This window comes from Nerophis ophidion, linkage group LG06, assembly GCF_033978795.1.
Source record: "Nerophis ophidion isolate RoL-2023_Sa linkage group LG06, RoL_Noph_v1.0, whole genome shotgun sequence".
Classification (NCBI taxonomy): Eukaryota; Metazoa; Chordata; class Actinopteri; order Syngnathiformes; family Syngnathidae; genus Nerophis; species Nerophis ophidion.
This window is the reverse complement of record NC_084616.1, coordinates 24,789,868-24,806,757: the sequence shown is the minus strand read 5'-3', so window position 1 is coordinate 24,806,757 and position 16,890 is coordinate 24,789,868. Positions and strand designations below refer to the sequence as shown.

At 40.2% G+C, this 16,890-nt stretch overlaps 1 protein-coding gene across 11 annotated transcripts in view; it reads left to right on the top strand.

Annotated features, from left to right (window-relative positions):
* Window positions 1-16,890, top strand: part of camta1a (calmodulin binding transcription activator 1a) — a 778,795-nt gene that overhangs the window by 750,881 nt on the left and 11,024 nt on the right. For 7 of the 11 annotated variants that reach the window (XM_061903168.1, XM_061903169.1, XM_061903165.1 and 4 more), the window contains 9 exons: window positions 521-717; window positions 802-880; window positions 1,032-1,365; window positions 1,483-1,952; window positions 7,012-7,190; window positions 9,665-9,866; window positions 10,565-10,636; window positions 10,753-10,773; window positions 13,404-13,603. In XM_061903168.1, coding sequence (XP_061759152.1) covers window positions 521-717; window positions 802-880; window positions 1,032-1,365; window positions 1,483-1,952; window positions 7,012-7,190; window positions 9,665-9,866; window positions 10,565-10,636; window positions 10,753-10,773; window positions 13,404-13,603 — 1,754 coding nt within the window. The remainder of the gene's footprint in view (window positions 1-520; window positions 718-801; window positions 881-1,031; window positions 1,366-1,482; window positions 1,953-7,011; window positions 7,191-9,664; window positions 9,867-10,564; window positions 10,637-10,752; window positions 10,774-13,403; window positions 13,604-16,890) is intronic. The other 4 variants (XM_061903175.1, XM_061903167.1, XM_061903166.1 and 1 more) reach the window with 2 other exon arrangements.

The window sequence follows — 16,890 nt, the reverse complement described above, 5'->3', positions numbered from 1 at the left end:
AGATTCAGGAATAGTCTGTTTATTTTTGTCAAACCATCTCTTTAGTTTACAATTTTTTTTCTGTTATTGTTTGTATTAGCTTCTGAGTGTTCTCTCCTGAACAAAATCTAGTCATATCGTCTTCAAATAGTATTATCTTTAAGTCCTTAGTAACTTGACAAATGTTAGTTGGATTGAACAAATTTGGTCCCAATTTTGATCCCTGGTATGTCGCAATATATTTAGCGCTGTAGACGTGTGTTCGCCAAGCTTCACATATTTTGTTAAGTTCTTATCCAGTTCAAGACAAACCCTCTCATACCTTCCAGTTCTCATTTGGTAATTAATTCCCAACCTACTTTATGGATCATCATCGTCACCTTTGCTGAGTTATGTTTGCATTATGTCTATGATTTGGACCACTCATGTTAACAATAGCAGGACACAAAAATATGAATATAAAGGGATGGCTATGTTGTTAGCAGAGAATATAAAACCACCAATAAAAATGTTGCGCTGTTTTTTTGTTTTTTTGGGGCAGTGTGTATCCAGCCAAACGCAGGCCAGCAGCTCCTTCGAGAGTCGTGTCGTGGTGGTTTGTGAGAAGATGATGAGCCGAGCTTGCTGGGTCAAGTCCAAACATTTAATCCACTCAAAGACTTTCCGAGGCATGACACTCCTTCACCTGGCTGCTGGCCAGGGCTATGCCACCCTCATCCAAACACTCATCAAGTGGCGGTAAGAAGAAAATACAATACAGGAGCGGTGCGGTTTTTAATGTCGGTTGCATGCCACCTAATTGTTTTCTTGTCCTCAATCCAGCACTAAGCATGCTGATAGTATTGATTTGGAGTTAGAAGTGGACCCTCTTAATGTGGATCATTTCTCCTGCACGCCTCTGGTAAGAGAGCTTAGTGTCTTTGGTTTAATTAATGATGAAACATTATAGTTTGTGTGAGAAATGTTAATGATCATTTTTACCAACGTGGATTGATCAAATCCACCCAGTGGGTGTCTAATTTATGCTCTTTCTCCAATGTGTGATTTTCTAGATGTGGGCATGTGCGCTAGGTCACCTTGAGGCAGCTGTGGTCCTGTATAAATGGGATCGACGGGCTCTGGTCATTCCAGATTCTCTTGGCCGCCTACCACTTTCGATCGCCCGTTCTCGTGGTCATACCAAACTCGCTGAATGTCTGGAGAAACTGCAGCGGGAGGAGCAGCAGCCACAAGCTCCTCAACCTCCTGCTTCTCACATGTCTTTCTCTCCAGACACCCCTACAACAGACAGTTGGATGCTCAGTTGGGCAAACGATAGTGTTTCTGCGCCTGGTGGTAAAAGAGTAGGTTCTGCTACCACGACAACCACATCCAGCCTCAATCCAGGCAAGTGGCTGCCTTTGTACTTGGCTTCACATTTAAAAAATAATCTAAAAATATATATTTTGTCAATACTTGCTCTTTATTTCTGCAGCTAACTGTAAAATATTGTGTATTTTGCAGACTTGAGGAGGCCTCGGTCTGAGCCTTCCAGCTACTACACCAGCGAGGGCCAAAGAGATCTTCCACTAGCTAAAAAGCATAAACCCAACCCAGAACTGTTTCAGATGCGGCCTGACAAGGCCATGTCTGTTCCTCTTAGCCTAGAGCAGCAGCAGCTCCATAAACTGTCCACCAGCCCCAAGACCCAGCCCTCAGAGGGCACAGAAAATGGCCTCTCTACTGGAGGTAGCACAGGTACAGCAAGATGGAGCCCCAGGGAGAGTTTCTCCTGCAGCAGCATAGGGAGGAAGGGGTTAGGGGTCAGCGGGAGCAGCACTTTGGGAAAGGAAAAGATCGTCACCAGGTTACGCCAGCGAGAACAGCTTGGCATGCTGGTGATGGCAGACAGAGACATGGCTGATGCAGAAATGCTGGCCTATCGGGAGGATCTGGAGAATCAGGACTGTCTTACGCAGATGGATGACCTGCAGGTAAGACCACCAGTTGGCAAGGAATCATTTCGATTATGGCAAAAATATTATTTTGATTGTCTATCTGTGTTGGCCCTGCGATGAGGTGGCGACTTGTTCAGGGTGTACCCTGCCTTCCGCCCAATTGTAACTAAGATAGGCTCCAGCACCCCACGCGACCCTGAAAGGAATAGGTGGTAGAAAATGGATGGATGGATGATATTGTATTTGGCCCTAGTGTGTGAATGTGAGTGTGAATGTTGTCTACCTGTGTTGACACTGTGATGAGATAGCGACTTGTCCAGGGTGTACCCTGCCTTCCGCCCGAATGAGATAGGCTCCAGCAATCCCAAAAGGGACAAAGCGGTAGAAAATGGATGGATGGATTAATTACACAATTATTCATTAATTTGAAAACAAGAGTATTTATTTTAGCACCAAAACTCAACTTTAAATATAGTTTAAAAAACACCTGGATATAAATTAGCAACGAATAAACCATAACAAGTAAAATAATAGCAATGAAATGACTGGGGATAGGTTGATTGGCAACACTAAATGGTCCCTAGTGTGTGAATGTGAGTGTGAATGTTGTCTGTCTATCTGTGTTGGCCCTGCGATGAGGTGGCGACTTGTCCAGGGTGTACCCTGCCTTACGCCCGATTGTAGCTGAGATAGGCGCCAGCTCCCCCCGCGACCCCGAAAGGGAATAAGCGGTAGAAAATGGATGGATGGATGAATAGCTACATAAAAAAACTATAAAATTCCATCCATCCTTTTACTACCCCTTGTCCCTTGTGGGGTAGCGGGGGGTGCTGGAGCCTATCTCAGCTGCACATTGGTGGAAGGCGGCGTACACCCTGGACAAGTCGCCACCTCATCGCAGGGCCAACACAGATAGACAGACAACATTCACACTCACATTCACACACCAGGGCCAATTTAGTGTTGCCATTCAACTTATCCCCAGGTGCATGTCTTTGGAGGTGGGAGGAAGCCGGAGTACTAAGTTTTTCAAATTAAATTTGAATTTTAAAAAATGTACGTTTCAAACTGTTTTTTACCACTATGGAGTGTGCGCTATTTGTGTTAAATAAAAGGTAATACAACTATTTTAGTTAATTATTACTATAGTTAACTGAAAGCAAAAATCCTCACATATATTACTATAATACATCTTTGGACAATTTTGACCAGAGTCTTAGGTCAAAGCATAATCATTTTGTAAATGCATCAATATTTTCTTTAAGTACATTATGCTTGTGTAAAGCACTTTTTTGAAACCTTTATTTTGTTATTGCAGTCAGACCGACTATGGCACACCGAGCTATTATTGTGAAGGGGGAAATGTGCTGTGCGGTTGTTCTTAGCTTATAGACAAAACAGGCGACTTGAGACTGTAAAAAAAGAGTGAGTCTCTCAAGTTAATGAATGTAGCATCGATGGTGTAATTTATAACATCACAAGCAGAAGAGATGTGTTGTGTGTGTATGGATTGTTCTTGCTAATTTTAGCTTTGTTGCAGCTGAGATGGGTTCCAGCACCCCCCGCCGCGACCCCAAAAGGGACAAGCAGTAGAGAATGGATGGATGGATGTTTAGTCGCTGTTTCAAAGGGGCTGTCTACACTTTGTTTAGCTAAGGACGGGGCATTTAAGTGGAGTCGGGGATAAATGAGCGCTTCCGGACTCTTTATTTTCCCAAATAAATGTAATTTCTCACACTGACAACATTTCACTTACATTTAGGTCAATTTCCTTTATATTATTTTGCGTTTACCAGCGGATTCCAATTTACTGGCCAATTGTGTGACTCTGTTCGGGCGTTTACGTTAACCCAAAATAATATGCTTTACTTCTTCTATTGAGTTTAGTGATTACTGATTAGGCATATAAGCGCTGTGTCATATAAAAAGTAACAAGTAAGTAAGGTTTGCGTACTGTGTATTAAAACCCATGCAAACTTTATGGTGCATGTAAACCTGATCTACTAAGCTTGTGCCCAAAGGGCGCAACATAGAGAGCACAATCCATTTAACGTGTCTGTGTTTATGAATTTGCAGAATATATGCTAATCATTAGAACAGTGTTTTTCAGCCACTAAAACTAGCAAGAACAATCCATACACACACAACACATCTCTTCTGCTTGTGATGTTATAAATTACACCATCGATGCTACATTCATTAACTTGAGAGACTCACTCTTTTTTTACAGTCTCAAGTCGCCTGTTTTGTCTATAAGCTAAGAACAACAGCACAGCACATTTCCCCCTTCACAATAATAGCTCGGTGTGCCATAGTCGGTCTGACTGCAATAACAAAATAAAGGTGAGATACAATCGGGTGTGCCGTGGGAGATGATGTAATTTCACCTAATTGGGTTAAAAATATTTTTTTGCAAACCAGTAATTATAATCCGCAACAAATGTGCCGTTGTTGAGTGTCGGTGCTGTCTACAGTGCGTCAGAGTAACTGTGTAATACTCTTCTATATTCAGTTTGTACCTAATTGCTTTGTGGATGTCGGGAACATGTTTTGTCCTGATTATAATATGCAGACGACAGCAGGAGATAACCAACTCTTTCGGGACGATACAATATAAACAAATGCCATTGATGGATCTACACCTAACATCCACTGTAATGATACACGTACAATAGCGTATCTAGTCACTACATCGATATTTTTTAACATCACAAAATCGTCTTTAGTTTTTTTAAATGTATATTATGTTTATAAACTCAGAAAATATGTCCCTTGACACATGAGGACTTTGAATATGACCAATGTATGATCCCGTAACTACATGGTATCAAATCGATACCCAAATGCGTGGTATCCTCCAAAACTAATGTAAAGTATCAAACAACAGAAGAATAAGTGATTATTACATTTTGACAAAAGTGTAGTTAGAATGTGTTGAAACAGAAAATAAGCAGATATTAACAGTAAAAGAACAAGTAGATTAATAATTAATTTTCTACCACTTGTCCCTCATAATGTTGACAAAATAACAGAATGATATATGACACAATATGCTACTGCATACGTCAGCAGAATAATTAGGAGCCTTTGTTTGTTTACATACTACTAAAAGACAAGTTGTCTTGTATGTTCACTATTTTATTAAAGGACAAAATTGCAATGAGAAACATGTTTAATGTACACTAAGATTTTTGTGAAAATAAAGCCAATAATAAATGGGTTGTACTTGTATAGCGCTTTTCTACCTTCAAGGTACTCAAAGTGCTTTGACACTACTTCCACATTTACCCATTCACACACACACTGATGGAGGGAGCTGCCATGCAAGGCGCTAACCAGCACCCATCAGGAGCAAGGGTGAAGTGTCCTGCTCAGGACACAATGGACATGACGAGGTTGGTACTAGGTGGGGATTGAACCAGGTTCCTTTGGGTTGCGCATGGCCACTCTGCCACTGCGCCACGCCGTCCCCAATAATGATTTTTTTTGTGGTCCCCTTTATTTAGAAAAGTACCAAAAAGTACTAAAACACTTTTGATACCGGTACCAAAATATTGGTATCGGGACAAGACTAATACACACACACCGAGCACCCACTGGCAGAAATGTAGATCGGCGCCTATGGTCAACTTTATATGCTTATGTGTGTCTCATTGTATCCATTAAACCAGTGGTACAGGGCCGAAGAATAATTTTTTATTCATTTTCACCTCCATCAGTGTGTGAATGAGTGTGTGAATGGGTAAATGTGGAAGTAGTGTCAAAGCTCTTTGAGTACCTTGAAGGTAGAAAAGCGCTATACAAGTACAACCCATTTATCATTTATTTTAAAAAAATAAATAAATAAAAATATACTTCTTTTTTTTAATTAAATCAACATAAAAAACACAATATACACCAACCACAAAAACCTCCCTTTTTCATTACAAAAACGTCCCTTCTTCATGACAAAGAAAAATAAAAATAAAATAAAAAAATCTGTTTTTATTGTTATTATAAGCACCAACACAGACACTATTTTAGCGGCACATTGAAAACAGTGCTAAAACTAGCTTACGTTGTTATTGTTGACACACTAAGCCGGCGGCTGCTTCTGCTGTGTTTCAGACTTGCCAATAGGTAATTCTAGATTAAAGTTCATGCATCTCTCACCTGGTAGTGGACAAATGTGGCCATGGACCGACAGACTGGTTACCATGAATTGATTAACGTGGACCCCGACTCAAACAAGTTGAAAAACTTATTCGGGTGTTACCATTTAGTGGTCAATTGTACGGAATATGTACTGTACTGTGCAATCTACTAATAAAAGTATCAATCAATCAACTTTGACATCTCCCGAGATGGCAAAAAAGACGTGGTTTAGGCAACTTTTTTTTTTTTAACTCTTTGAGGATTGTAATTGAATCTATATAATGTACTATATGAGCGTGCCGTCGGTCCACAATTTACAGTAAGTGTTTGTTTTATTATGGTTTATTATGGTTAGTTTGTATGTTTAGCACCTACAATAAAACTGCATCCATTTAGCACTCCGCTTCCAACATTTATTGCTTATTCTCTTTGTGTTGGGGCTCAAAAATATAAGGTTCTGGATCATAATCGCTGTTGACTCACACAAAGTCTGCTTGATTTGCATTGTTGTTGATGTGGAAGAGATCTTCGGTTTCTAACATTACGTAACGAATCACGTGACTGGCTTTCTCATTATCTCTCAAAACGGCGTGGTAATCTTCGTGAGATTGATTCTATTTTGATCATATCTATTTTTTCGCAAACTTTGGAAGTCCTTTGGTGTCACAAATCAGGTATGTATGATAATAGCTTCAATATAGAGGCAACTTGCTTTTCCACTCTACTGGTACTTTAAATAGGACGGTCTACACCGCGTTTGCACTTGTTATTAATTGTACACGCGGTCTAAGTAGATCGCCTGCAATAACCCCCACTCGCACTTGATATTTGGATCTCAGTGGATCAGGCCCTAAGACTTTCCTGCCATGTTGTGGTTTTATAAGTGGCCCTATCACATAATAAAACCATGTTTTTTTGAGAATTAGTCATACTTGCCTGTTTGCTTGTCTCAACAAAATAGGCAAACATGATGACTCTGGCAGAACACATCATTGAGGCAACGCCGGAGAGAATCAAGAGGGAGAACTTTACTGCAGTAGACCTTTTACCGGTAGACACATCTGGGGTTAACAACACCATGAACTGGCTGGCCAACTACCTGGGAGATGTAGAGCAACTGCCAAGCATCCTACACTTACGGTAAGAAATGACTTAGTGTAGAATAAGCACAAGCTTTCATCCTCACGCAAAATGCATCGTCAGATACTCTACATCTGTACTATTTCAATAAACTCAATACAGTGGACCCTCCAATTACAAACTTAATTGTTCTTGATTTGGGTTTGCAGTTAATTGGCATTTGGGAACTAATTTCCCTGTGAGAAACAATGGAATTATGGTAATTGGTTCAATACCTAACAAAAGTCACAATTTTAGTAAAAATGTGTGATCTGTATACACTTTGAACGCAATATTAAGTAGAGATGTGATGTTAATAAACAAGTCTTTTGAATGACTCTTTGATTGAAGGATGAGAACAGATTCGCAGTTGCGAGCCGTTTGTTTGCAAGAAGATTTTGATACACATGCCGAAACCTGGTCAGAAACTTAATTTGGATTCCCTTTCACACACTACGTAGGGAAGTACAGATCTTTATTTATATTTTCATCAAGTCCTAATTTTTATTCTAGTTTTATGTCAAAATTATGGACATATTTTCAGGAAAATTCCAATAATATATTGGTGTAAATTGACATTTTGTTATCCGCATTTTGTCTTATAACTGCTACCAGAAATTGTTTATTTGGTATATATATATATATATACATATATATATATATATATATATAAAGAAACGGCTCCTCAAGACCCGGCTCCCTACAAAGACCAATCAATCCCTTATGCAATATAAAGGTATGTGTCATTAAAACGATAATGTTATAGAGTATGTTGGTTGTTAAAAATAATAGTGTTCATAAATGCAACCCGTCGTGTGTGTGACTGACAATGAGGAAGTGTTGTGCTGCTGATGTGACGAGGACAAGCGTTTGTGCGAGTTTATATACGATGGTGGAACTCTGGAAGGTTGTTAGCGTGTTAAAATCGGCAATAAAGTTTCAAACAAGCGATCTTACTCCGTCGGGACTCAATAACATCTTCTCCTGCCTCCTCCTCATCTGCCCCTGTCAAGAGCTTCTCTACTGCCTCTGAGCGACGCTGCAGAGCATGCACAAAATTGCTGAAAAACACTTGACAAACTACACTGAAAAAAGCGTGTTATGCGGTAGCAGATTTTTGTTCAGAATCAGAAGTACTTTATTAATCCCTGAGGGGATTAAAGACAAACATTACAGGGAGACAGAACAGGATCACTGACAGGTTTGCCAACTTCCAGGGCCTATTACAAAAAAAAGTTGAGAAACAGGTAAACGCTGGGGATGTGGGTGAGTAAAAAGAAAAAAATATTCAGTCTAAGCCTGGGCCCCTGGAGAGGGGGTCCAGACTGAGGCCAAGGGAGAAAAAAAAACTCATAGCCATAGAACACATCAACATGTATGTAAGAGGGAAACATAAATGAACACAAAGGACATTACAGACATTAAAAGAAAAAGAGCTGATGCTACAAACTGCCACATTCAATGGTCCCCCATTGAATGTCGTGCGGGTCTAACATCATATTGTGAAAGTCCAATCCATAGTGGATCCATCATAACGGTGAGAGTCCAGTCGAAAGTGGATCCAATATAGTAGCGAGAGTCCCGTTCGTAGTGGAGCCATCAGGAAACCATCCCAAGCGGAGGCGGATCAGCAGCGCAGAGATGTCCCCAACCGATACACAGGCGAGCGGTCCATCCTGGGTCCCGACTCTGGACGACCGGTCCATCCTGAGTCCTGACTCTGGACAGCCAGTACTTCATCCATAGCCACCAGACCTGTGCCCCCCCCCCTCCCCTCCACATGGGAGAGGGTCACAGAGGAGAAAAGAAATGAAACGGCAGATCAACTGGTCTAAAAAGGGAGTCTATTTAAAGGCTAGAGTATACAAATGAGTTTTAAGATGAGACTTAAATGCTTCTACTGAGATAGCATCTCGAACTGTTACCGGGAGGGCATTCCAGAGTACTGAAACACGAACGGAAAACGCTCTATAGCCCGCTGACTTTTTTTGGGCTCTGGGAATCACTAATAAGCCGGGGTCCTTTTATTTTTTTATTTTTTTATTTTTTTCCTTTGTCATGAAAAAGGGACGTTTTTGTCATGAAAAAGGGAGGTTTTTGTGGTTGGTGCACTAATTGTAAGTGTATATATTGTGTTTTTTATGTTGATTTAATAAAAAATAGAAAATATATATATATATATACATATATATATATATATATATATATATATATATATATATATATATATATATATATATATATATATATATATATTATTTATTTTATTTTTATTTTTTATTAAATCAACATAAAAAAACACAATATATACACTTACAATTAGTTTGGTTAGGGTTAGGGTTACACCGGTGGTTGGGGACCACTGGTGTAGACCGAATGATGTGGCAATTGAGTCTATTGAGCACCCTGTGCATAGTGCACAATGAAATCAATGGTCCCCTTTTTCCCCTCAGATGTCTGTATAATGAAACTTTGATCCTATTGTCCAACCCCAGCCTGAGTCCTGATGGGTCCCCACTGGGAGAGGGGCCCCTGGAGAGGTCCACACTTCCATCGCCTGCAGACTGGAATGAGTTCCTTAATGCCTCCAACAGCAAGGTGGAGAAAGACCTGGCCCAGCTGACTCTGTCTGACCCAGAACAGAGAGAACTATACGAAGCTGCCCGCCTAGTTCAGACAGCCTTCCACAAGTACAAGGTACAGACCCACTTGGACACCATATAATGTCAGCGCTGCAGCGTGCAGTGAAAAGTGTGTATTTGTGCACTTTGGGACTCTTATTTTATTTGGTCCAAAGCTTCAAAGGGAAGCTATCATTTTTGCAGTGAACATCATTGTTTTTTGTGGAGTCTTTTGCACACTTTCCGGTCCACCTGTTGTATTGTTGTTGTTGTGATTTTCTTTTACGGATGTACACATGACAACAGAAATATTTAAAAAAAAAAAAATGTCCCTGTGGTTTCAGCATGAGAAGATGGCTTGAGGAGAGCATGACTTTGCTTAGAGGAACAATTGCATTTTCCCCCATATTGCTCCTCTTATTAGACATTGAGCTTTACCTGCTTTCAGTTTGATGTATTGAGCCTGCTGCTGCTTGTTGTTAACTAGCTCGTCCAACACCTTCTCCATATTCTGTTCCTCTTCTCCTCACTACTTTTGTTTTCTTCATACGATAAACTGTTTGATGTTCTTTGTCATCTACTGTGCCTACAAGCCAATACTGAAGGGGACCTTTGGCAACTCAACATTTCCATCTCCCAGCTTCCCACCAAGGCTGGACACAAACCAGAGTGGTGTGCACATAGGATACTGAAGAGACTGGACGGAGCCACCAGAGTGGCAAATAGTTAATAATAATAATTACCTCTGATCCATCCCGCTCTACTCTCCGACAGGGGCGGCCACTCCGAGAGCAACAAGAAGTAGCTGCGGCTGTTATTCAGCGTTGTTACAAGAAATACAGACAGGTAGGAACATTTATTTGAATACGATTGCATCAGTCTAGGATTAAATTGAATAATGACACTCCAGTTTATTTCATATGAAATCACCATTAACATTACATACATTTCTTTTATGCAAGCTTACATGGATAGCCTTGAAGGTAAAACATCTTCACAACCAGCAGTTAAATTCATCGCAAAACAGTTTGAATCTTGCAGAAGCACAGTGGTACCTCAACTTACGAGTAATTTGAGATACGAGCTGCCCCTCCGTCTCTCGTTACGCTTTGAGTCGTGAGCAGAGTTGGAGTCATGAGTCTACGCCGCCGCCATTTGAAGTGGTATTTGTCCCGAGGTTGTGCTGTTGGAGAAATACTCAGTCGCTCCAGGATTTCACTGCATTTTCTTGTGATTGTTGCAGTGTAAAAATCCTGAATTTGCAAAAAGCTATTTCAGAAAGTTGCTGGCAAAAGTTGCAACGTTTTTTTGTTTGTTTCAAAATAACATTGAATCAACTTCTGATTTTATTAATGTGTTGTCAGTGTTTTAAAGGCCTACTGAAATGAGATTTTCTTATTCAAACGGGGATAGCAGGTCCATTCTATGTGTCATACTTGATCATTTTGTGATATTGCCATATTTTTGCTGAAATGATTTAGTAGAGAACATCGACGATAAAGTTTGCAACTTTTGGTCGCTAATAAAAAAGCCCTGCCTTTAACGGAAGTAGCAGACGATGACGTCACCGGTGTGAGGGCTCCTCACATCCTCACATTGTTTATAATAGGAGCTTCCAGCAGCAAGAGCTATTCGGACCGAGAAAGCGACAATTTCCCCATTTATTTGAGCAGGGATGAAAGATTTTTGGATGAGGATATTGATAGTGAAGGACTAGAATTTTTTTTAATAAATAAATAAAGTCAAAAAAAATGTGACTGCATTGGGAGCGATTCAGATGTTTTTAGACACATTTACTAGGATAATTCTGGGAAATCCCTTATCTTTCTATTGTGTTGCTAGCGTTTTAGTCAGTATAATAGTACCTGATAGTCGGAGGTGTGTGTCCACGGGTGTGTTGACGCCAGTCTCTGAGGGAAGTCACGGCAGTGCATGGACGGCGCAAGCTCCGCTGATCTCCGGAAAGGGGCGACTTTTTACCACAATTTTTTCACCAAAAGCTGCCGGTTGACAAGTGGTCGGGATCCATGTTCGCTTGACCGCTCTGATCCATAGTAAAGCTTCACCTCCGGGAATTTTAAACAAGGAAACACCATGTGTTTGTGTGGCTAAAGGCTAAAGCTTCCCACCTCCGTCTTTCTACTTTGACTTCTCTATTATTAATTGAACAAATTGCAAAAGATTCAGCAACACAGATGTCCAAAATACTGTTTAATTGCGCGATGAAAAGAGACGACTTTTAGCCGCAAGTGGTGCTGGCTAATACGTCCCCTCCAACCAATAACGTCACAAACACGCGTCATCATTCCGCGACGTTTTCAACAGGAAACTCCGCAGGAAATTTAAAATTGTAGTTTAGTAAACTAAACCGGCTGTATTGGCATGTGTTGTAATGGTAATATTTCATCATTGATTTATAAACTATCAGACTGCATGGTCGGTAGTAGTGGCTTTCAGTGGGCCTTTAAATTGTTATACCATCAACTTCAAAAAGCACAGGATTGCAACAAAAATTTAAAAAATTAAATGTTTTACTCGTTTTATCCCACACATATCTAAAAGTAAACTCTATATGTCAGTATAACCACAGACAGTGCTCAGAGCTAATTGCCAAGTACACTGTTTTAATTAACAATAAATAATAATACTGAATTATATTTGATAAGTTAATTATATTTAAATACTACTTTTCTCTCGAGACTCAAAGCGCTTTACATAGTGAAGCCCATTATCTCCATTCTTAAGGCTACATTTAAACCAGTGTGGATGGTAGTGGGAGCATGTGTGTAAAGTGTCTTGCCCAAGGACACCGGATAGCGGAAGCAGCAATAAAACCCTGGAACTCTCAAGTTGCTCGCACGGTCAATCTACTAACCGAGTAACGCTGCCCCATTGAAGAAATTGGACAAAGTTGCAAGGCCACGCATAATTCGCAGGGATTGGCAGAATTAGCACAAATTGGCACGATCCCAGCATCGCTAAGTCCTGGATGGACTGATTAAGGAGTTAATCCATTGTTACACGCTGCTGTTCCTGCTTCGGCTTTACAAGAAACAAACATAAGTTAGACAGTTGACGTACACGTATGAGAAGCTGCAGACTCAACAAACTGGACGGTCGAGCATTACCTTTGGCACACAGATGTATATATTACTTATAAGTCATGTAAGATATAAGTCTGACTTTTCCGGTCCGTCACCCAGATCCGTCCATGCGTAACACAAATAGCGATTTGTTTTGTTACACGACAGACAACCGGCCCATAAGAGATGCATACAAAAGTCTGTTCCCCAAGTTAAATGATGAACAATATTACTTCATAAAACTACTGTAGTTGTTTGTAGCCTTGTAATCTTTTTCAAACAACATTTCTGATCCAAGAGTGGTTTTTGTCCTTTTAAAAGGCATGTTAAATGTTCAATTTGTGGTGCTTTGAGTGGGCCAACCACTGATTAACTTGATTTTAATTATTTTTAATGGCCGTTGCTGATTTGGGATACAAGTGTTTCAAGTTACGAGCTCGTCGTGGAACGAAATGTGCTCTTAAGTTGTGGTACCACTGCACAAGTCCAATGACATAGCATGATATTTTGATTTTTTTTCTTGCTCACAGTATGCACTTTATAAGAAGATGACGCAGGCCGCCATCCTTATCCAGAGTAAATTCCGTAGCTACCACGAGCAGAAGAAGTTCCAGCAGAGCAGGAGGGCCGCCATGCTCATTCAGCAATACTACCGCAGCTACAAGGAGTTTGGGAGGCTCAAGCCTCACCACCGTGGGCCGGCCGCTGCCCTGGTGCAGCACAAATTGAGGTAGTCATCCATCGTCAGGGGACCTTAGCCATATTGGATTATGTTTGTTAGGGAGGTTATGATACGCTCAGCTCACCAGACGAGACAATATTTTGACATGATCTTTAAAAAAACTGCATTGACAAGGACAAGGACTTTTTTATTTAACTGAGTCATGAAACAATTATGCAGGTGCATTTTGAAATGTGTCATGGTTTTGCAGGCATAATCTGAGCCTTAATGTTTGACTCTTGAGCTTCGTTCCACAAATTGAAACAAAAACAAAAAGTTATACAATTTAAATCAAATTAAATAAGCCTATTGCTGCTTGAGGTGATGAGCCAGCATGTTTAAAGTGTTGTTCTATTGCGTCTTAGCATCCTTGTGATTACTTTTGTTTGAACTCTGATTAAGGAGAGCAGCTGAGCGTCTCACCTGCCCAAGCATGTTCAATTCCATGTTGCATGAATAGTCAGTCACGGTGGATACGTTGTGATTTAGTTCCTTAAGCATCACGTCCGTGTCAGCTGTTTGTAAAACTTTAGCCCTTGTGTGAACTTCAAAAAGTGGGTGAGGCTTCTGCCTTGTGCTGCAAGAAAGCTTTTTTCTGAATCGAGAAATATCGTCACGTTTTAAAGGGGAACTGCACTTTTTTTGGATTTTTGCCTACCAATCACAATCATTATGAGAGACAAGAACACAAGTCCTTTTTTTTATTCTAATGATGATTAAAAAAAACGCTTGGACGATTTGGCTAATGGGAGTCACCGGTGTAGCCTTCAAAACCCTCCATCAACGTTTTATATACACACTGCATGATATATATATATATTTTTATATATAAAATAACAGACACGTTCATAACAATATGTAATATGTTCAATATTTACCATATTTTGATCATTTTAATCATTGCTGCAACAAATTCTTCGGCACATGTATTTCCGTTTCCATACCAGCGTTCTTCTGACTACTGGCAACAACCCCTTCCTGATACACACGAGTGACAAGAATTTGGTAACAAACAATGAAGACGACTACTTTTGGACAAATGAGGAATCACAACCTTATCTTTTTTAATCGGAATTTATGGAGGATGAACTACTGCTTCTCAAAGCCAGTACGAAGAAAGACTGAGACCTAGGAGCAGGTGGAAGCCGAGAGAGTGAGGTGAAAGTGAATCAGAACTGCAAAATGTGGAACTTGAAGCCAAGCTATTTCAACATAAGTGGAGTGCTTACCCGTATTTAACTGAAATAACTGTCCCAAGCCAGTTGGAACAAACAGACAACTGTCCATCAAGTGAGTCACACTTTATATTAATTGTGATACATGCAGCATGTCATGCGTGTATCAAGACAGATGCTGTTTGGCTAGCTGTGTACAAACGAAACGTGAAACTTTACACATATTGTTCATGTTTTTTAGTCATTATAGATTGGTGTCTTATCGCATTGTGTTGTGCATTACACACATTAACGCATTTTGTGCTGTCGTAGAGGCTAGCTTATCTCTTGCCATAGTTAGCTTCTACTGTTAATACCGTAGCACGCCAATGTGTTAGTACCGTAGAAAAACAGTCCCTCAGTGTTCGCTCTTACAATCACAATGTTGCTACAGAACATAAATGAAGTAATGTTGTCAGTTTTTGAATGCATTTGTAAATTAGTATTATTTGCTCCCATTAGCTTTATTGCTAGCCACCAAGACTGAGACAATTTTTATTGTTAGAAAAAAAAAAATTGTCCTCTTGTCTCTTATAAGGATTGCGAATGATAGGCAGAATTTAAAAAAAAATTGCAGTTCCCCTTTAAATCTTGCAAGATCTTGTGACATCTCGTCATACCCATAGTCTTTGCAAAGGGTGTCTTCCCTACCAGTTGACAACAAAGACTTTGAACACAGTCTGCAACTTTTCCCAACTTTTGACGATGTACAGAATTGAACTAAAATATCTTTACTATATTATGTTCTTTATACTCTCCTACTGATTTTGACAATGTTTAAAGTTGCTAAGGTAGCTGGGTGCCAAAGTTTATATCATCATGTTTTAGTTGTAACTATGTAACTTCCGGTGGGGAGAAAAATGGAGTAGACGTACGCACGCATCCCACTCTACCGCAGCAACCTGACAAAATGCAACTTTTTATAGCCACCGTCCACATAAATGTCCCTTTGCCCTTTTTGATTTGGCTATAGAAACCATTGACTACTTGACTTCAGGAGGAGGGGAGAGTTTGACATCACAAGTTGTCCGTTTATGCAGACGATCTGTTACCTCATGTGTCAAATCCATCCTTGTCCATCCCAGTTATTAGGATATTCTAATTCAATTTGGCATGTATTCTGACTATAAATTACATTTCAAGAAAAGCAAGCTTCTCCCTAGCAACCACCTGTCTCAAGGGATGTCGTTGTCCTCCTTTTAATTTAGACTTTCTCTCAAGAGGTTCTGATATTTGGGTGTATTTATCACTGCTTCTGCAGGAGGTCCTTTTAACTGGAACTTTCACCAGCGCATACCATTTGGTATGGTCCGGGATTCCTTTCTTTCTGACTGATAGATAATTTGGTAAAAAATGCTGATTCTCCCTAAATTCCTATATTTGTTTTAAAAATGTCCAATTATTAATTAGGAGATTCTTTTTCATGAGCGAGACAATACAATATGTTCTTTCTTGTGGTTCCCCGAATTGGAGGAGCTATTTTACAACTATCCATCCATCCATCCATTTTCTACCGCTTATTCCCTTTTTAGGGGTCGCGGGGGGCGCTGGCGCCTATCTCAGCTACAATCGGGCGGAAGGCGGGGTACACCCTGGACAAGTCGCCACCTCATCGCAAGGCCAACACAGATAGACAGACAACATTCACACTCACATTCACACACTAGGGCCAATTTAGTGTTGCCAATCAACCTATCCCCAAGTGCATGTTTTTTGGAGGTGGGAGGAAGCCGGAGTACCCGGAGGGAACCCACGCATTCACGGGGAGAACATGCAAACTCCACACAGAAAGATCCCAAGCCTGGATTTGAACCCAGGACTGCAGGAACTTCGTATTGTGAGGCAGACGCACTAACCCCTCTCCCACCGTGAAGCCCCAATTTTTTTTTTTTTTATTTATTTTTTTTTTTTTTTTTTTTTTTTTTTTTTTTTTTTTTTTTTTACAACTAGCATTGCCAAATGTTATCCAATGCTACTGGGCATTCAACATTAACAAGCTTATTCATTAGCTTGACAGAGGAACTGACACACGCCAGTCTTGGGCCCAAATTTAAATACAGTCCGCAAGGCTTTCTCTACAAT